This window comes from Macaca nemestrina, chromosome 1 (genome assembly GCF_043159975.1).
Source record: "Macaca nemestrina isolate mMacNem1 chromosome 1, mMacNem.hap1, whole genome shotgun sequence".
Lineage (NCBI taxonomy): Eukaryota > Metazoa > Chordata > Mammalia > Primates > Cercopithecidae > Macaca > Macaca nemestrina.
In genome coordinates, this window is record NC_092125.1 from 205,738,931 (window position 1) to 205,759,776 (window position 20,846).

The following is a 20,846-nucleotide window of genomic DNA, read 5'->3' on the forward strand; positions in this document are numbered from 1 at the left end:
TCAAGACCACCCTCGGTAACATGGGGAGGGTGAGGCAGGAGAATCACTTGAACTTGGGGAGGTTGCAGTGAACTGAGATCACACCAATGCACTCCAGCTCTGTCTCAAAAAAAAAAAAAAAAAAACTCTGGAATCGGAATGACAAGGATTGAAGTTCTACCTCAGTTGTATGACCTTGGGCGAATTTCTGAATCCTGAACAGCTCACAAATGCTAGGTGCCAGGTACCTGAACTGTGCTAGGTGGTTTTTATGCATTATTTAATCCTCACAACCCTCCTGTAACCTTAGGTATTAATCCCATCCCATAGGTAAGGAAATTGAGGAGGGAGTATTGAAGCAACTTGCTCATGATCAGGCAGACATGAAATGTCAAAGCTGGAATTTGAATTGGTTCTGTCTGTTAAATTGCTGTTCCCCAGATTCTCATTTGAGGTTCCATTTCCACATCTATAGAAAGGGAACAGCCCCTTTCCTCACAAGGTTGTTGTGAAGATTAGGAGATTAAATTTGAAAACATTTAGCAACAGTCACACTCAATGCATGCCACGTAGGCTGGGCCCAGTGCCTGTAATCCCAGCACTTTGGGAGGCTGAGGCAGGTGGATCACTTGAGTTCAGGAGTTCGAGTTCGAGACCAGCCTCGCCAACTTGGTGAAACCTTGTCTCTACTAAAAATAACAAAATTAGCTGGGCTTGGTGGTATGTACCTGTAATCCCAGCTACGAGGAAGGCTGAGGTGGGTGAAGTGCTAGAACCCGGGAGACGGAGGTTGCAGTGAGCCGAGATTGTGCCACTGCACTCCAGCCTGGGTGACAGACCAAGACTCCATCTCAAACAAACACCCAATGCATGCCAACTGGAAAAGAAATGGAAAACTTTTATCCCCATTTCTATGGCCGAGGAAACTTGAGGCACAGTGAAATTAATCAATCTCCCCAGCGATATAGTGAGTGGCTCAATCAGAACCAGAATCCAAGTTTTGTACTCCAAGTGTGACTCACTTTCTCCCACACACTCTCAAATGACTCTAGAGGAAGTCTAAGTGTATAGGAATCCTGCAAAAATGAACACGTATCTCAAGGGAAAGGGGAACACAAAGTCCAGCAGGGGAGGCTGCCTGGAAGAGACCTAGTTTTCTGACAGCAGTATTTAGAGGAAGTAGGAAGCCCGCAGGAGTGGTCTCAGCTCTTATATGATGTGGTTTTCCTGATAAGCTAACTAGTTCCTGGTGCCCAGAGAAGCAGCTTGGCCAAGGTCACACAGCCATAAACGGCACTGACACAGCTTGGGGGCTGCATCTAACTCTTTGTTCCTGGCGTTGTCTCCTTGGTGCTGGAGGGGGAAGGATGAGAAGCAGGCAATCATAATGCGGTGGGGTTGGGGACACGAGGGGGTCCTTCCAGATTCAAACAGCCTCTGTCACAGGGGAAGTCCGGTGGTGGACAGAACAGCAGATAAAATGTCAAGGCCTCAGGGTCAAGCAGAGCAGGGGGCAGTTCTGGCTGCCCCACCGATTAGCTATGTGGCCTCAACAATGTCACTTCACCTGTATCAATTCTCTTGCAGGATTGCTGCAGATTCAGAGGAATGGTCTCCAAGTACCCAGCCCATGGCCAGGCTTAGCAAAGTACCATGGTCATTATTACTCCACAATGCCAGGGCAGCCACAGAAGGGTGACAGGACTGGATGTCCAAGGGACAAGTAGACTTTCAGTGCCAACAGTCCCAACCTACAGTCACTGGGCACAAGTTCTTGGCAGGGCAGGGGCTATCAGGTCAGGCCCATGATGCAATCGCAGCTCTCTGCCTATGCTACAAGGTGAACCATGACCTTCAGGAAATTGCAAAAACAGTCCATAAAGAAGGAGTATGAAACAAAACCTCAGCGAACGTTTATTTCTCATCATATGGAACTGGTAGCAAAGCCAAAGATTTCTGCACTTGAACACTGGATACCACTCCCCACTCAGCCAGTGCACATTTACAGTCATCACATCCCCTGTAGAACCCAAAGCCCCATGCCGGGGCCTCTTCTCTCCTGCACACCTTCTTGCAGGGAGAACTTTCAGGCCTGAGGGGGGTGCCAGTTGCTTCTCCGCGCCTGCACGGGTATGAAATGTGGCACGCTGGCCAGGCTCCTCTCCTGCCTTGCACAGCAGCAGCATGGCCCTTGCCTTTCTTCATTGCCCTCCAAACTGGTCAGAGAGGAGGCACAGATTGCTAGAAGGGCAAGAAAAGTTGTAATTCACAGTCGTTTGCTACAGAAAGTGACTGGGATCAGTCCTTGGCTGCTTCTGCCTCCAAGCAATCCACTTAAGCCCCAGGAGAGGGGACAGATGAGATACTGGTATGGGGGTGGGAGTCCTCAGAAGGCACCCAGGAGACACTGGCTACAGAAGTGGCGTCTCTGGAGGCCTTCAAGATCTTGCAAGAAAATCCACTTGCTGTTGGCAGGTTAGCCTGAGAATCCCAGGGGCAGCTTCAGACATTGTGGGGACTCAGACCCACCCTCTCAGTCTGCAGCTATGGCAGTCAGAGGTTTGGCAATGTAGCCATGGTCACCTGGCCATGGCCTAGGGGCAGGGTCCAAACAAGAACCCTGGTGCCTCCTGCCCCTCCTACTGAGTCATGGTGCCACCTAAGCCATCTAGAAAGGCTCAACTTTTTGGCAAACATCTGCAGCAGAGCCACTGGAGGCAGGCGAGTGAGGTGCTGGCCTCTGTGAGGCAGGTGCAGCTCTGGGAGAACAGAATTCTCCCTCTCCTCCTCCTCTCACATGCTGACTGTGGCTCTAGGTTGGAACCTCAAGCATAAAGAACCAAAGTAAAGAGGATTTATAATCTAATACTCTCTCCTCTTCAGAAGGCAATGGGACCAGCAAAGGCTCAAACTCTCTCAAGATAATCTGCTTTTTTTTTTATGTACTTGGCCTCTCTCCTGAGGCCTCACACCATCAAGCATGGAGAAAAGGAAAAAAGGGCAAAGGAAGTCAAAAAACTGAACTAGGATTTGGGCAACAGCCTCAGCCTGCCCAACAGAACAGGCTTTTAGGGAACTAGACACAGACCAGCTGTGACCCTGACTTTCACATTGATGGGTGAGTGGCAAGTGGGAGGTAATGAAATCTGGGAATGACAGGGGAGAGAAGGCAAACCTGCCTGGAGTGTCAGTCCCGGAGGCATTTGCCCTCTCCCTTGGGGGCCAGCCAGGGACTTCCCAGTTAAGGAAGGCCACAACACTTGTGGCATATTATGTCCGAGCTTGGCCCGTCTTCTTTCCTGTGCCCTCTGCCTCTGGGGGCAGGAGAAGGAGGAAGGGTGTGGTCCCTTGGGATCTCCTAGTGCTCTTCCAGCTCCCAGGAACAGGGCTGAGATCCCAGAGTCAGTGCAATGAATGGTCCATTCCAATGAGGAAAAGGGAGGGTGTGGCTTGGGGACTGCACATCACACACAAGCCCACTCCAGCGTGGGGAGGGTGGGCATGGGACACAAAAGGGTCTGGGGCTGTCTCCAGACAGAGAAGTCCTTGTGGGGAGCTGGTCTGGGCCCAGGCCCTGCTCGGGAGTCAGGTCATGTAGCGGGTGATGGCACGGAGGGCGTACAGCAGAGCGGCTTGCATGCGCGCCTCCAGGAGCAGCAAGTTCACGTGGACCTGGGGCACAGAGGAGGGCACATTGGCAACTGATGTCACTCCTCACCCCCCCACACCCCTCCCAGACTGCCTCGATCCCTGACCCACTTACCTCACCATTTCCTTTCCTACAGAGCTGCCCTGGCCTCTGCTAAGGCTCTGAGCAGTTTAGTACAAGGACAAGCACATTCATTCCTATCATGACTAAGCTCTGTATTCCTTAAAGCTAAAACAACCGGGCGCAGTGGCTCATTCCTGTAATTCCAGCACTTTAGGAGGCCGAGGCGGGTGGATCTTGAGGTCAGGAGTTTGAGACCAGCCCAGCCAACATAGTGAAACCCCATCTCTACTAAAAATACAAAAAATTAGCTGGGGGTGGTGGCGCGCACCTGTAGTTCCAGCTATTCAGGAGGCTGAGGCAGGAGAATCGCTTTAACCCAGGAGGCGGAGGTTGCAGTGAGCCAAGATTGTGCCACTGCACTCCAGCCTGGGCAACAGAGGGAGACTCCACCTCAAACAAACAAACAAACAAACAAAACAAAACAAAAAAACCTCAGCGAGATAATGTGACTTGCCGAAAGTCACATTGCTATCAAGAGATAGTGTTATGATTTGAACCCAGGTCCACCAAGTTACCACTAATGTGAAGCAGGCACCCACGTTCCCATTTTACAGGTGAGTAAACAGAGTCTGAAATCACACAGTGGAATAGGACTTCAATCCAGAACAATGGGCCCAGATGTCCCATCTAGCAGGACAGACTCAGTCTGGGGACCCTCACTGGGTCCTAACCCCTTGCCCTCTCCATTGGCTGGGCTTGTCTACTTCCATCCTGCCCTGCCGGTATAGGTCATACCTTCTCTGAGTGGCGGAAGTGCCTCCAGAAGAGGTTGTACATTCTTCGGGTAGTCTTCTCTGGGTAGCAGGCCACTGTCTTGATATAGACCTTGAGGTTCCGCTCCAGGAGCTGGTTCACCTCCCCATAATCATAGTCATCATATCTGGATGGAAAGGTCCCAGCAGCATTACTCATGCTCTCCTCCAAGAGGCAGCTCCCTCCCCCCAGTCCCACCCTATAGAGGGAAGAAGAGAGCGTTGAGAAAAGTCAGAAGGTAGGCCGGGCGCGGTGGCTCACGCCTGGAATCCCAGCACTTTGGGAGGCTGAGGCGGGCAAATCACCTGAGGTGAGAAGTTCAAGACCAGCCTGGCCAACATGGAGAAACCCCATCTCTACTAAAAATACAAAATTGGCTGGGTGTGGTGGCCCATGCCTGTAATCCCAGCTACTCTGGAAGGCTGAGGCAGGAGAATCGCTTGAACCCAGGAGGTGGAGGTTGTGGTGAGCCGAGATCACACCATTGTACTCCAGCCTGGGCAACAAAAGCGAAACTCCATCTCAAAAAAAAACAAAGAAAAGAAAAGTCAGGAGAAACAGCTGATATCATGTATCACAGGCCGCATTGGCAGGGGACCACTTCAAGGAATACAGAGAATGAGCATGCTGTATTGAATACCAACTATGCGCCACGTGGAATCCTCAAAACTACTCTACACTATTGTGTATAGGACGGGATGGTGTACGCAATCTACTACATTCATCAATTCCACGTTATAGATGAGGAAACAGAATCAGAGAAAGGAAGTCACTTGCCCTAGTTAATACAGCAAGGAATGGTGTTTTTTTTGAGATGGAGTCTCACTCTGTCGCACAGGCTGGAGTGCAATGGCATGATCTCAGTTCACCGCAACCTCAGCCTCCTGGGTTCAAGCAATTCTCCTGCCTCAGCCTCCCAAGTAGCTGGGATTACAGGCGTGAGCCGCCATGCCTGGCCGGGAATGGGTTTTTAACCCGGCTCTGCCTAGCTCAGGGGTCATATCCACTACTCTATAGTAAAGGCCATGGAAGGTAGAGGAGGAAAGTCAGTGGAGAAGGAAGAGGATAAGGGTAAAAAGGAGCTTGTACTCATACTACAAATGGGCAACCTAAGCCCTGGAGAAGATGACTAACTTCTTCAAAGCCAAAAAGCAAGTTGGTGATGAGTCTAGAAGCCACTTAGTCATCCCCAGTCTAGTGAGCAAGGGGAGCCAATGTCAAAACAGATCAGTGTAGATGGAGGAATGACTGGCTGAAAACTGGAGGCCAGATTCGGAAGACAAAGAAATAGGAGCAAGGACCATGTCGGAGAGCGGAGAAGCCTGGACCTGAGGGCTGAGCGGAAACCAGCCTAAGCCACATTCTAAGCAGCCTGTCCTTGGCCAGCCATGAGTTGGAAACCTACTAGTGACTAGAGTAAGAGGATGGTTCATTAAGTATAGCTCAACCCATTCAGTGAAATATGATTTACAGCTAGTAATACACAGAAACACAAACTTTCTATAAGGAACACGTACCTTTTTTAAAACTGGGGGTAATTTTTTGGTGTTTGGTATAAACTGTTAAGTGAGAAAGGCAGGAAAAAAAATTCACGTGTTCACTAAAACATGCTCATGTTTGAGTAAATGAATAAAATAATTGAAATGAGTAGGGAAAGAAATGGCAACTTATTTTGTTTTTGTAAATTATATATGCTTTTGTTACTTGTGCATAGAAAAAGAAAGGTGCCAGGTGTGGTGGCTCATGCCTATAATCCCAGCACCCTGGGAGGCCAAGGCAGGCAGATCACTTGAGCTCAGGAGTTTGAGACCAGCCTGAACAACACAGTGAAACACCATCTCTACTAAAAATGCAAAAATTAGCTGGGCATGGTGGCACCCACCTGTAGTTCCAGTTACTAAGGAGATGAGGCAGAAGGATCACCTGAGCCCAGGAGTTGGAGGGTGCAGTGAGCTGAGATCACTCCACTACACTCCAGCCTGGGCAACAGAGTAAGACTCTTGTCTTTAAAAAAAAAAAAAAAAAATTGCCGAACACGGTGGCTCACGTTTGTAATCCCCAGCTCTTTGGGAGGCCGAGGTGGGCAGATCACAAGGTCAGGAGATCAAGACCATCCTGGCTAAAAGGGTGAAATCCCATCTCTACTAAAAATACAAAAAATTACCTGGGCATGGTGGCGGGCACCTGTAATCCCTCCCAGCTACTCAGGAGGCTGAGGCAGGGAGAATTGCTTGAACCTGGGAGGCAGAGGTTGCAGTGAGCAGAGACTGCACCACTGCACTCCAGCCTGGGCAACAGAGCGAGACTCCGTCTCAAAAATCAATCAATTAATTAATTAATTAAAAAAAAAAAAAAAGCTGGGCATGGGTGGCTCATGCCTGTAACCCCAGCACTTTGGGATGCTGAGGCGGGCAGATCACCTGAAATGAGAAGTTCGAGACCAGCCTGGCCAACATGGAGAAACCCCATCTCTACTAAAAATACAAAATTAGCCGGGCATGGTGGCACATGCCTGTAATCCCAGTTACTCAGGAGGCTGAGGCGGGAGAATCACTTGAATCCGGGAGGCAGAGGTTGCAGTGAGCCAAGATCACGCCATTGCACTCCAGCCTGGGCAACAAGAGTGAAACACCATCTCAAAAAAGAAAAGAAAAGATAAGAAGGAGATAACTGATAACAATAAGAACAGATAGTATAATGGATAATTTTTATTTTATTTTATTTTTTGCTGTGTTGCCCAGGCTGGAGTGCAGTGGTGCAATCATGGCTCACTATAGCCTTGAGCTCTTGGACACAAGTGATCCTCCTGTCTCAGCCTCTAGAATACCTGAGACTATAGGCATGTACCACCACACTCAGCTAATTTTTATTTTTTTGTAGAGATAGGTCTTAATTATGTTGCCCAGGCTGAGGCACAAACTCCTGGCCTCATGTAATCCTCCTGCTACAGCCTCCCAAAATGCTGGGATTGCAGGTGTGAGCCACTGCACCCAGCCTTTATTTTCTTTTTTGTTATCTGTGTTTTTCAATTTTATTTATTTTGAGATAGCGTCTTGCTCTGTTGCCCAGGCTGGAGCACAGTGGCATGATCTCAGCTCACTGAAACCTCTGCCTCCCGGGCTCAGGGGATCCTCCTGCCTCAGCTTCCCAAGTAGCTGGACCTACAGGAGTCAATAATAAATTAGTCAATTTTTGTTATTTTTTGTAGAGATGGGGTTTCACCATGTAGTTCAGGTTGGTCTCGAACTCCTGGACTCCAGTGATCCACCCGCATCAGTCTCCCAAAGCGCTGGGGTTATAGGTGTAGGTCACCACTCCCAGCTGAGAGTTTTTATTTTAAATAAAAAATTAATTGTTCAAGCCACCACTCCCAGCTGTTTTATTTTAAATAAACAATTAATTGTTCTACGTATATGCTTGACAAGTAATTTCACATCTAGGATTTATCTACAAGGACTTATGCATAGATGCGTACATGGTGTTTGTAATAGTGAAAATCTGCAAACAACCTAAATATCCAATAATAGGGAAATGACTGAATGATCACAATACATCCATGCTCACAGATACCATGCAGTGGTTAAAAGCATAAAACAGGCTGAGTACAGTGGTTCATGCTTGCAATCCCAGCACTTTGGGAAGCCGAGGCAGGAGAATTGCTTGAGCCCAGGACTTCAAGACCAGCCTGGGCAATAGAGCAAGACCCTGTCTCTTTAAAAAAAAAAAAAATAATAATAATAAAATATCTATTCGTGCTGATAAGGTAGTTCCCAGATAGAGAAAATTACAGGACATGTCAAATCTGATCCCATCACCTTACAAAAATCAGAAAAGATTTAACAAGCAAAAAGATGAAAATGTAATTCATCATATAATAGTATGCAGAGATATCACTACTAAACAGTATTTTAGTGTATAGCCTTCCATACATTTTCCATGCATGCACAAACTGTTTAATATAAAAAAGAACATAAAAGGCCGGGCGCGGTGGCTCACGCCTGTAATCCCAGCACTTTGGGAGGCCGAGGCGGGCGGATCACAAGTTCAGGAGATCGAGACCACGGTGAAACCCCGTCTCTACTAAAAATACAAAAAATTAGCCGGGCGCGGTTGTGGGCGCCTGTAGTCCCAGCTACTCGGGAGGCTGAGGCAGGAGAATGGCGTGAACCCGGGAGGCGGAGCTTGCAGTGAGCCGAGATCGCGCCACTGCACTCCAGCCTGGGCGACAGAGCGAGACTCCGTCTCAAAAAAAAAAAAAAAAAAAAAAAAAAAAAAAAAGAACATAAAGAAGATTTCTGTTGGTAATTAGCTTTCTTTTCTCTCAATACAATCTGAATATTTTCCCACGGAAATACAAATAGACATCTATTTTTTTTGAGACAGGGTCTTGCTCTGTCGTCCAGACTGAAGTACAGTGGTATAATGATGGCTCATTGAAGCTTTGACCTCCTGAGCTCAAGAGATCCTCCCACCTCAGCCTTCCAAGTAGCTGAGACTATAGGTGCATGCCACCACACAGGCAAATGTTTTAATTTTTTGTAGAGATGGAGGTTGCATTATGTTGCCCAGGCTAGTCTTGAACTCCTGTTTCTCAAGCAATCCTTTCACAATGCCCTCCCAAAGTGCGGGATTACAGGCATGAGCCACCAAGCCTGGCCTCTATTGTAATTTTTTTTTTTTTTTTTGAGACAGAGTCTTGCTCTGTCACCCAGGCTGGAGGAGTGCAGTGGCGCGATCCTGGCTTACTTTAGCCTCTGCCTCCTAGGTTCAAGCGATTCTCCTGCCTCAGCCTCTTGAGTAGCTGGGATTACAAATGCGTACCACCACACCCAGCTAATTTTTGTATTTTTTAGTAGAACGGGGTTTCACCATGTTGGTCAGGCTGGTCTCGAACTCCTAATCTCATGATCTGCCTGCCTTGGCTTCCCAAAGTGCTGGGATTACAGGCGTGAGCCACTGCGCCCGGCCTATTGTAATTTGTAATAGCTGCATAATATTTCACTGAATAGATGTATCATTATTTAAAGTCCCCTACTGAGCATTTATGTTATCCTTATTTATTATGAGAGAAAAATTACTACTTGGAATGGAAATACAAACACAACTCTCTCTACATATATATATATAGTGTGTATGTGTAAATGTATGTATATGTGTATATACGTGTGTGTGTGTGTATATATATGTACATACATATCAAACAATAGTTACCTCTGGGAGTGCAATTAAAGAGTTTCATTTACAACGTTCAAACAATAAGTACTATCATCTTTCAAAATCACAATTTGATTTGAAAAATAGTATAGGCAAGAAGAAAGGAAAAGAAAAAAAACAAAAACAAAACGAAAACGGAAACAACCGTGAACCCGGAATGAAGACTCGCAGTGCACATGTGCCCCAGGTGAAGGGACATGGGCTCACCTGATACCAAAGACGCAGTGGATGTAGTTCCAGATGGCCCTGCGGAGCACGGAGGTGTCCACCCCGCTGTGCATGGCGATGGTATTGTAGGTGAGGCTATAGGCTGCCTGGAACTTCTCGTCCAGCAGCTGCCCACCCTCAGGGTAGAGCCGCTGGATCAGTGAGTAGCCATGGTCTTCCCAAGTATAATCCTTAAGTAGGTGGGAAGGGATTGGTGAGTCTTTGGAGCCCAAGACCAGCCAGAGAGACCCTCTTCCTCTGTACCTTGGATCTCCATAGTTCTCCTTCCTGGTGCCATAAACCTAATGTGCTGCTTGCTCTGGGCCTCAGATGTCAAGGAAGGTACACTTTGGTGATGACCTTCTCCTTACGATCACCAACCCCTGAGCTTAGGGTATAGATGGGTTCCTTAAGGATTCACAGGGACCCCACTGCCCTCGTGGAATCTTGAGGGAAATAACATACCCAACTCTATTTTTTTTTTTTTTTGAGACAGGGTCTTGCTGTCACCCAGGCTGGAGCGCAGTAGTGCAATCACAGCTCACTGCGTCCTTGACCTCCTAGCTCAAGTGATCCTCCCACCTCAGCCATTCAAGTAGCTGGGACTATAGGCATGCACCACCTTCCAGCTAATTTTTTAAATGTCTTTGTAGGGACGGGGTTTCGCCATGTTGTCCAGGCTAGTCTCAAGCTCCTGGGCTCAAGCAATCCTCCCACCCTGGCTTCCCAAAGTGCTGGGATTACAGGTGTGAGCTACCATGCCCAGCTGGGTACCTAACTCTATAACTACTCAAACTATCCACCCACTGCATGTTCGTAAATGTGGAGCAATGGCCAAGAGTAGCAGAGAGAGCCCCACCTGGGCCCGGAAGGTGGGGGGCGCCTGAGCCCCTCTCCGGGTGAAGTCCTCATATCCAAAAGTAGGATCTTCCACAAAGCACAGCATGTCTGGGTGTGGAGAGGGCTCCAGGATGTCAGCTGAGGACCAGAAAGAGGTCACAGTGAGGCTGGGGCATGGGGCATGCAGGCGTCCACTCCTGATTAATCACCAAACGGGGGAGGGGAAGGCAGAATAGAGGGCCAAAAAAGCCCCTTGCTATAGTGAGTGGGCAAGACCTCAGCTGGAGCCCGGCCTTGTGGAGGGGGTGGATCAGGCCCATGGACCCGTGAAGTGAGGCCCCTGGTAACAATAACTTAAGTGGAAGTTATTTATGGATTGGTTCCCCCTGGGCCAGGCTCTGTGCTAAGATCTTTGCTTCTACTGCCCCACTAACCCCACATAGCAATCCTGAAGCCCTGAGATAGGAAGTGACTCGTCAGTGGTCGCACAGCCAGAAAGGCTAGCAGTTCAGGATTCAAAGCAAGGTCTGAGCTCAAGGCCCAGGCTCAGAACCTCTTGGACGGGAAGCTGAGAAGTGGCTGCCTCTAGAACACAGGAGGCAGCTCCTCCTGACCAGAGATAGCCTAAGAAGGAGCAGCCCCAGGAGCCTGGATGCCTGTGATCCTGTACCTGAGGGGGTCACCAGCAGGCTCTCTGACTTCTCCAGCTCAAAGCGGCTCTCCATCTCCTCCTGGGACGTCCCCTCATCCCGCAGCAGGCTCTCCTGCAGCTGCCGCATGCGCTCCATCAGTGCCTCCACTTCACGGGCAGACTCAAAGCCCTGCAGGAGAGGGCCAGTGGTGACCAGCTACTCCTCCTCCTTCGGCCTCTGGGAAGCTCCACACATCCTTCCCACAGGCCAGGCCTTCCTAATGCTCACAAAGGCCTAGGGCATCCCCTGTGCCAGCCACTGTGCTGGACAGTGCATGGGTCTGTGCTTCCTAAAGTGACATTTATGAAGCTACAGAATAGACACAACTTCCCTGAGAGGAAATTTTTAAAGTGTCTGTATTTTTGTATTAAAACAGACAAGGCCACATTATTCAGTGAAAGGTAAACTTTGTAGTTTGAAAGTGCTAAAACCAACAGCCTTTGAGCCTCACAGCCCAGTGTGAGTAGAGGGTCTTATCTCCCCATTTCACAGATGAGGAAACTGAGCTTCAAAGTCAAATAACTTTTCTATGGTCTCTCACAGCAGCAGGTAGTGCAGGCACCAAAGATTGGGAAGCAGTAGCTTCTACCTAAGGACCAGAGGTCATGCCTGCTTCCTCCCCATAGCTTCTACCTAAGGACCAGAGGTCATGCCTGCTTCCTCCCCGATCAAGACCCAGGCCCATGACTTACCCCAGAGTTGTTCAACGGGTCCCTGCTCGGGGGACTGCTCTGCTCACTGGGGGGTGTAGGTGCCTGGGGGGCAGGGCTGCCATCTGCATCCCCCTCAGGGAGGATGCCACAGCCAAACACAAAGGACGAGAGCGAGTGGCAGTGGGTGAGCAGGACCAGAGCCTGAATGAGCTCGGCCAGGGACCAGGTGTGCTCGCCGGTCTTCAGCAAGGCCTGGAGGGGACAGAAGGGGAGGTTAGAGCTGCTCAGTGCCTGCCCTGGGCTACCCACCAGGCACCAGCCAGGCCTCTGTGCTCCCTCAGACACCCGTCTCTCTGCCCCCTGCACCTGGATGTGCTCCTTGGTGATGAGCCATGGCCGATGCGCCAGCAACTTGTTGATCTCGCTGAGCTTGCGCAGCTTCTTGGGCGCCCGGTGGAGGCCCAGCAGCCACTCAGGGTCACCACCGGTCTGCAGAAACTCGGCCATGTGGGAGCCTACCAGGTAAGAACACTGATGGCGGGCGGCAGCCTGCGGAGGTAGTGGACAGAGCCTGAGTCACCCTCCTCCCTTGGTGCCTGGCTCAGGGTGGGTACCCCATCAGGGGAGAGGTTGTAGGGCTCACTGTTGCCCAAGAGGCAGGAAACCTAAGTTCTAAGTAACCCCAGCTCTGCCACCAGCTTGCAGGCCACCTGATTCCTTTTTGCACCTCAGTTTGCAAGCACTAATGATGCCTTTCTTCAAAACCTAAAATTTTCCTTCCAAGAAAAAACCAAAAACTCTACAGTTATAGAAAGCCAGGGCTTTCCCTGCTCTATGCCGCCTTCCCTCCTTGTCTATGGAATCAGTTCACAAAGCTCCCAGAAAAGAGATCAAAGGACAGAACCCTCCACAAAGCCACCTCTCCAAGTGTCAGGCCCAGAGAGGCTCACCATGATGGCAATGTAGTGGCGCCAGGAGCTGGCCAAGGGACCATCCGTGTGCAGCAGCAGGTAGTGCAGGCGCCAGAAGCTGGTAAAGTAGTCAGGGTGCAGGCCCATCACCACTGCCAGGTTGTCCACTCGCCCAGAGGACATCAGTGCCTCCAGCCCCAGGTGCTGCTCGAGGCTCTCGGTCCCCTCCCGAAGGACCTGCCAAGCAAAGGGGAGGACAGCATGGGTTTCCCTCCTGCCCCACTCATCAAAGAGACCAGCGTATTATTCCAGTGGGTTTCTAATGGCAAGAAAGTAAAAACCACCACCATGTCCAAAAAGAAACAATGGGGAGAATCAGATATTTTAATAAGTCACTCAATGAATACTTATTAGGTACCTTATATAATAACGGCCAGTACTTACACATACGATGCTATGTGCCAAGTACTGTTCAAGCATGCATATTTTAACTTATTTAACTCTCACAACAACAAAACTGGAGTTCTGTTTCTCCATTTTTAGGTAGGAAAACTCGGGTACAGAGAGTAAAAGTACGGTTTCTCCTCCCTTCATGGAGCATCTATTTTTTCTTTTTTTTTTTTTTTTTTTTGAGATAGAGTCTCATTTTGTCACCCAGGCTGGAGTGCAGTGGCGCAATCTTGGCTCACTGCAAGCTCTGCCTCCCAGGTTCACACCATTCTCCTGCCTCAGCCTCCCCAGCAGCTGGGACTACAGGTACACATCGCCACACCTGGCTAATTTTTTGTATTTTTAGTAGTGATGGGGTTTCACCGTGTTAGCCAAGATGGTCTTGATCTCTTGATCTTGTGATCCACCTGCCTCAGCTTCCCAAAGTGCTGGGATTACAGGTGTGAGCCACCGCGCCCGGCAGGAGCGTCTATTCTAACACCGCAAATGCATATAACCATGGGGGCGGGTGCAAAATAGTTCACATTTCCTGAGTGCTGTCTCCATGCCATCTCTGAGCTTACGGTTTTCTCTGCATGATGTCATGGGATCTTGCCAATAAGCCTGTGAGGTGAATACTATTATTTCCCCCACTTTGCCAGATGAGGAAACCAGGAAGTTTTGTTCCTTGCTCAAAGTCACAGATCTTACAAATGACAGAATCAGATTCAAATTCAGATGAACTCCAAAGCCTATTTCGTTCTTCTTTTTTAAATAGAGACAGAGTCCCACTATGTTGTCCAGGCTGGTCTCGAACTCCTGGGCTCAAATGATCCCTCTACCTTGGCGTCCCAAAGTGCTGGGATTACAGGTGTGAGCTACTGCACCTGGCTGCCTGTTTCTTTTCTTTATTATAAAAGAGTGGACCGGGCACGGTGGCTCACACCTGTAATCCCAGGACACTGGGAGGCAGAGATGGGCAGATTGCCCAAGGTCCAGAGTTCGAGACCAGCCTGATTAACATGGAGAAACCCTATCTCTACTAAAAATACAAAATTAGCTGGTCGTGGTGGCGCATGCCTGTAATCCCAGCTGCTCAGAAGGCTGAGGCAGGAGAATTGCTTGAACCTGGGAGGCAGAGGTTGCGGTGAGCCGAGATCGCGCCACTGCACTCCAGCCTGGGCAACAAGAACGAAACTTCGTCTCAAAAAAAAGAAAAAAAAAAGAGTGGTCATTTATAAACGAAAAAATAAAACACAAGAGCAATACCTGAGCTTGGAATTATGGGCCACAGACATAAATAATCAGCAAGTGGTTGTTCACCTTACATTTACCAAGGAGTGGAGGAACAGGGGGGTTTAGAGGGAGGTTAAACGTTTGTTACCTCATTAACTACTCGCCCTACACATTTAGGGAAAGCAAAGAGGAGAGGAAACAAAATTTTTCTTTTTTGAGACTGAGTCTCACTCTGTTGCCCAGGCTGAAGTGCAGTGGTGCGATCTCGGCTCACTGCAAGCTCTGCCTCCCGGGTTCACGCCATTCTCCTGCCTCAGCCTCCCAAGTAGCTGGGATTACAGGTGCCCACCACCACGCCTGGCTAATTTTTTGTATTTTTGGCAGAGATGAGGTTTCACTGTGTTAGCCAGGATGGTCTCGATCTCCTGACCTTGTGATCTGCCCGCCTCGGCCCCCCAAAGTGCTGGGATTACAGGCGTGAGCCACTGCGCCCAGTAAAACAAAAAATTTGTCCTTGTTCACTGAAGGCCAAAGAAAATGAGGAAACTAGTTTTACCTTTTTCTGCATGTTTTGAAGGTACCTCCACTATCCCAACGCACTAGAATATAAGCTCCATAATGGCAAAGATTTTTGTCTTGTTCACTGCTGTATCCCAAGCAACCAGAACAGTGCCTCACACAGATTAATCATTCAATAGATATGTTAAGTAAATGAATGAATGAACTGACTCAGTAGATGAAGGATGTCTTTCTTGTATTAAGTGAAAAACAAAACAAAAAAACAAGTTGTAAACTATGACCTTGGTTCTGTACTGAAAGTAAGTATTGGCTTGAACAAAGCACAGTAAACAGTGGCAAATGGTTAACAGTGATGATCTCTGCAGGGTGTAGGAAGATACAGGAGATCAGAGCTTTCTGAAACAATGGAAATTTTAAAAATAATAAACATATATTACTTTTGAAACAGAAAAGAACATGTAATATATGTACAGTCACGGATGAGAAGATAAACATAGATAGTTCTATCTTCTTAAGGGAAACAGGCACTGATGTAGGAATCGAAAGTTTGGCCATGCAAAAAAAAAAAAAGTTTGGCCACTACCTGGCTATTAGCACTTGATTTCTTTCAGCCTGTTTCTTCCCAGTAAAATGAAGTTCATAGTGCCTGCTTCACAGAGCCGTTTTGTGAATTAAATGAATCAGAAATCAGAAAGGAATAGTTTAAAAGTTGTAATTTAAGGAACAGGAAAAGACGCCTGCCCACCAATATGCCATGTCCTTTCTTCCCAGGGAAAAAAGATCCCTAATCCCTTCCAAGCTTACCTCCTCCATGGGGATGAAGGCGCTGGGCCCTCGAGGGCCTCGCCGAGCCCGACTCTCCCTCTGCTCCTGGGGGGAACACATGGAGGTCAGTCCGCAGTAGAAGGGAGAATAAAGAGGATTATTACCTATCCAGCTTCTTCCTCCTATCCAAGGGGCTCCACTGAACTGTTAAACCCACCTTTCTAGCATCCTTTGGATGGCAGAGCCAGGTGGGAGATAAATGCACATTTGGAAGGGTAAGCAAGAAAGAGGGCTCACTCCAGGCTGAGTTCTTCAGGAACTGGGCTGGGACCCAGGAATCCCAGCATGTGGGATGGGAGGGTCCTGGAGAAGGAACTATATAGCCACCATGCTGCACATCTCCAGGAGGCCACCTTCTCAGTGGTCTCAGAGAACTTATACAAGAACACCCCACAGTTTGCACCCCAAAGCCAGGTAGCCAAGTACCCCAGATGCCTCAGAAGCAGCTTCAATTTCTCTCACATGTTCATTCATTTCTTTCTTCTTCTTCCGTATTTTTTTTTTTTTTTTTTTTTTTGAGACGGAGTATCGCTCTTGTTGCCCAGGCTGGAGTGCGATGGCGTGATCTCGGCTCACTGCAATCTCTACCTCCTGGGTTCAAGCGATTCTCCTGCCTCAGCCTCCCAAGTAGCTGGGATTACAGGCATGCGCCACCGCCCTCGCCTAATTTTTTATTTTTATTTTTATTATTTTTATTTATTTATTTTTTTTTTTTTTGAGACAGAGTCTCGCTCTGTCACCCAGGCTGGAGTGCAGTGGCCGGATCTCAGCTCACTGCAAGCTCCGCCTCCCGGGTTTATGCCATTCTCCTGCCTCAGCCTCCCGAGTAGCTGGGACTACAGGCGCCCGCCACCTCGCCCAGCTAGTTTTTGTGTATTTTTTTAGTAGAGATGGGGTTTCACTGTGTTAGCCAGGATGGTCTTGATCTCCTGACCTTGTGATCCGCCCGTCTCGGCCTCCCAAAGTGCTGGGATTACAGGCTTGAGCCACCGCACCCAGCCATAATTTTTTATTTTTAGTAGAGACAGGGTTTCTCCATGTTGGCCAGGCTGGTCTCAAACCCCCGACCTCAGGTGATCCGCCCACCTCAGCCACCCAAAGTGCTGGGATTACAGGAATGAGCCACTGCAACTGGCCCCTTCTTCTTTAGTGATGCAGTCATAGCTTACTATAGCCTCAAACTGCTGGGCTCAATGGATCCTCCTGCCTTGGCCTCCCAAAGCACTGGGATTACAGATGAGAGCCATCATGCCTGGCTGCTTATCTGTCCTCCCACCACCAACACCTCATCAACTAACACCCCCTCTTGTCTGGACCACTACTCACAGCCTCACCAGTTGTCCCCCGGCCTCCTCAGCCCTGGCCTTTCCTATCCATCCTCTACCCAGTAGCCACATTAACTTTCTGAATATAAATCTGATCAGCTGACTTAAAATCCTACCTCCCCTTCTCATGGGCTTCCAGATAAAATTACTGGCCCAGTCCTACTGGTCACTCCTTTTGCAAAGCTAAACCATGGCATCTAGGAACCCCTCACCTATAACCCCGAAATTCCCAGGGTTTTTGCTTCTAAAAACCTGTCATCAAATTGTCTGTTTTGTTTCCCTGCTACCAGATCACATTTAGTGGACAGCAGCGCCAGGCCATTCATACTAGCCTGTGAATGAAGACAGAGAAAGCCGAAAGGCATGGAGGGAATCCGAGCAGGGTGTACAAGGCTGATGGAAGCAACCACTTTGACCTGTATATGCTGGAGCCTCTTTAGAAACCACTAAAATCATGTACTCACTACATCTGCTTCTCCTAGTCCTAGAGATGGGGTTCAGGAAGGATGCTCTACTTATTCATTTATTTTGTTAATCTGAGAGTGGAAGCGGCTCTCAGCACTGGCCTTGGTTACAGTTTACCCAAATCAGAGCCATGCCCTCACTGGACAGGGATAGGAGGCGCCCAGTTCTCCCCTCCCCATTAAGATCTAGACTTAGTACCAGCCCTCACGTATCTGGGAACTAAAAACTAAAATTGAACCTTCCTTCTCAGATGGCCAAAAGCCCACTGAGGAGGCAGAGCTCTGGGACTCCAGAAGACTACAAAGTCTCTGGAGTAGGTACCAATTCTGCAACTAACTTGCTATGTGGCTCTGGGAAAGTTAAAGGCGTAAACTCTCTAGGCCTTAATCCTGGTAGGTAAAGTAGCCCAGCTACCTTCAAAAAGAGAGTTGAGCTGACTGTGCAGGCCCCTTTCAGCCCACACTTCTGGGAACTTCCCGGCCAGGCTGGTCCAAGTTCAGCGTAGTAACCACCACAATCCCTAAACACTCCCCTTTGGAGCTTCCCTCCCCCCTCCCCAAAGAAAAAGCCCCACAGCTCTGTAAAGGAGATAAGGATTGCTGACTCCACAAACTGGGCCTCCACCTCAGGGGACCTGAGGACAGAACAGCAAGCCACAGCAGGGTAGGGTGGAGCAGAACTGGGGGAGGCAGAGAGGGCCCATCAGGGGTGCTAGGGAAGGACAGGAATAGCCTTGGGAATCCCAACTCACTCCAAAATCTGACCCAGGAATTGTCAAAAGAAGGAGCTCTAAGACATGGGTCTCGATCCATCAACATTTTCAGCAATAACAACAACAGTATACAGTGCAGTTAAAAGATAGGGGCCTGGCTGGGCGCGGTGGCTCAAGCCTGTAATCCCAGCACTTTGGGAGGCCGAGACGGGCGGATCATGAGGTCAGGAGATTAAGACCATCCTGGCTAACATGGTGAAACCCCATCTCTACTAAAAAATACAAAAAACTAGCCTGGCGAGGTGGCGGCCGCCTGTAGTCGCAGCTACTCAGGAGGCTGAGGCAGAAGAATGGCGTAAACCCGGGAGGCGGAGCTTGCAGTGAGCTGAGATCCGGCCACTGCACTCCAGCCTGGGCGACAGAGCGAGACTCTGTCTCAAAAAAAAAAAAAAAAAAAAAAGATAGGGGCCTTTGGCTGACACAGCAGCTCATCCCAGCACCTTGGGAGGCTGAGGCAGGAGGATCCCTTGAGGCCAGGAATTCGAGACCAGCCTGGGCAACACAGTGAGACCCCTGTCTCTACAAATAGTACATTAGCTGGGCATGGTGGCACACAACCTGTAGTCCCAGCTACTCAGGAGGCTGCTGAGACAGGAGGATTGCCTGAGCCCAGGAGTTTGAGGTTACAGCAAGCTATGATCGTACCACGGCATTCTAGCCTGAGCAACAGACAAGACCCTGTCTCAAAAAAAAAAAAAGAAAAAAAAAAGATGGGGCTCTTGACACAAATTGTATGAGCTCAAATGACAGCTCCACCACCTGCTATCCCTTAGCTTTATGAGCCTCAGTTTCCTTACCAAATAATGGGGATAATAGTACCTACTTTCACTGGCTAGTGATAAGGATTTCATGAGATAACACTGTGTAGCTTACCTCAATACCTCCATCACAATAAGCACTTAATAAACATTAGGTATCATTAACTTCCTTACTGTATCAAACAAGGGCTTCTCAACCCAAGCAGTACATCAGAATCCTTTGAGAAGCTTTACAAAAACAATGCCAAGGTCCCACCTCCCACAATTCTAATTCAGTTGTCTGGGGTGGGGCCTCAGCATAACAGCTAGGGTGAGGACCATTGTTTACACCATTTATTGATCACTTTCTCAAGTATAAGGCACTATGGTAAGTGCTTTCTAGGTGGAAACAGAATTAATTTGTTCACTCAACAAATATTTTTGATGGCTACATTGCAAGCAGCAATAAAAAGACAAAGCCCTCGGCCTTCATAAAATTCAGAATCTGATAAATAGGATTTCAAAGCACAGATTCTATAAAGTGAGTGAAATAATCCAGTAACTGTATGATGGGGAGGGAGAGTGTGCAATATTTTAGTGTAACTAGACAGGAAAAGTCATTGAGGAGGTGGTCTTTGAGCTGTTATTTAAATGATGAGAAGGCAGCAAGGCCTGTAAAGATTTAGGGGGCCTAGGGGGTGTGGCTCACACCTGTAACCCTGGTACTTTGGAAGGCTTGGTGGGGGAGGATCACCTGAGGCTAGGAATTTGAGACCAGCCTGGGCAACACAGTAAGACACCCTCTCTTAAAAAACAAACAGGCCGGGTGCAGTGGCTCACGCCTGTAATCCCAGCACTTTGAGAGGCCGAGGCGGGTGGATCACCAAGGTCGGGAGTTCAAGACCAGCCTGACCAACATGGAGAAACCCTGTCTCTACTAGAAATACAAAAAATTAGCCAGGCGTGGTGGTGCATGCCTGAACCCCAGCTACTCGGGGGGCTGAGGCAGAATTGCTTGAACCCAGGAGGCAGAGGTTGCGGTGAGCTGAGATCGCGCCATTGCACTCCAGCCCGGGCAACAAGAGTGAAACTCCGTCTCAAAACAAACACCCCAAAAACTAGGGGGACCAGCATTCCAGCCAGAGGGAACAGATAGTATAAAGCCCTAAAGGCAAGACCAAGTAGATTTGAATCCATGGCTCCAATACCTTGAATGCTTCCCCGAACCTGACAGAGGAAGCAGGCAGGGCAGCGTACCGCTGCCAAGAAATGACCCCTCCAAGTCAGCCCACTCTGCCCCAATTCCCTGGAGTGGGGAGTCAGTAATAATAGTGGTACGTAACAAGGCTGGTTACCACTGGCTAAGCATTAATTTCATATGCACTACCTGTACTTTAGGGCAGACTGTAAAAAGAGGATAATGGCCCCAGACCTGTGCCTGGTTCCTATTTTTTTCTTTTTTCTTGATACGGAGTCTCACTCTGTCACCCAGGCTGGAGTGCAGTGGCGCGATCTCA

At 48.8% G+C, this 20,846-nt stretch overlaps 1 protein-coding gene across 3 annotated transcripts in view; it reads right to left on the bottom strand.

Annotated features, from left to right (window-relative positions):
* The window catches only part of LOC105494561 (sestrin 2), a 47,758-nt gene that overhangs the window by 22,203 nt on the left and 4,709 nt on the right, over positions 1 to 20,846 (bottom strand). The window contains exons 2-10 of one of the 3 annotated variants that reach the window (XM_011763084.2): positions 16,010 to 16,075; positions 13,061 to 13,258; positions 12,477 to 12,659; positions 12,150 to 12,362; positions 11,436 to 11,586; positions 10,785 to 10,903; positions 9,926 to 10,116; positions 4,487 to 4,631; positions 1,869 to 3,651 (exon numbers count right to left, since the gene is read on the bottom strand). In XM_011763084.2, coding sequence (XP_011761386.1) covers positions 3,565 to 3,651; positions 4,487 to 4,631; positions 9,926 to 10,116; positions 10,785 to 10,903; positions 11,436 to 11,586; positions 12,150 to 12,362; positions 12,477 to 12,659; positions 13,061 to 13,258; positions 16,010 to 16,075 — 1,353 coding nt within the window. In that variant the 3' untranslated portion in view covers positions 1,869 to 3,564. Of the gene's footprint in view, positions 1 to 1,868; positions 3,652 to 4,486; positions 4,632 to 9,925; positions 10,117 to 10,784; positions 10,904 to 11,435; positions 11,587 to 12,149; positions 12,363 to 12,476; positions 12,660 to 13,060; positions 13,259 to 16,009; positions 16,076 to 20,846 lie in introns of those variants that run through there. The other 2 variants (XM_071097718.1, XM_011763085.3) reach the window with 2 other exon arrangements.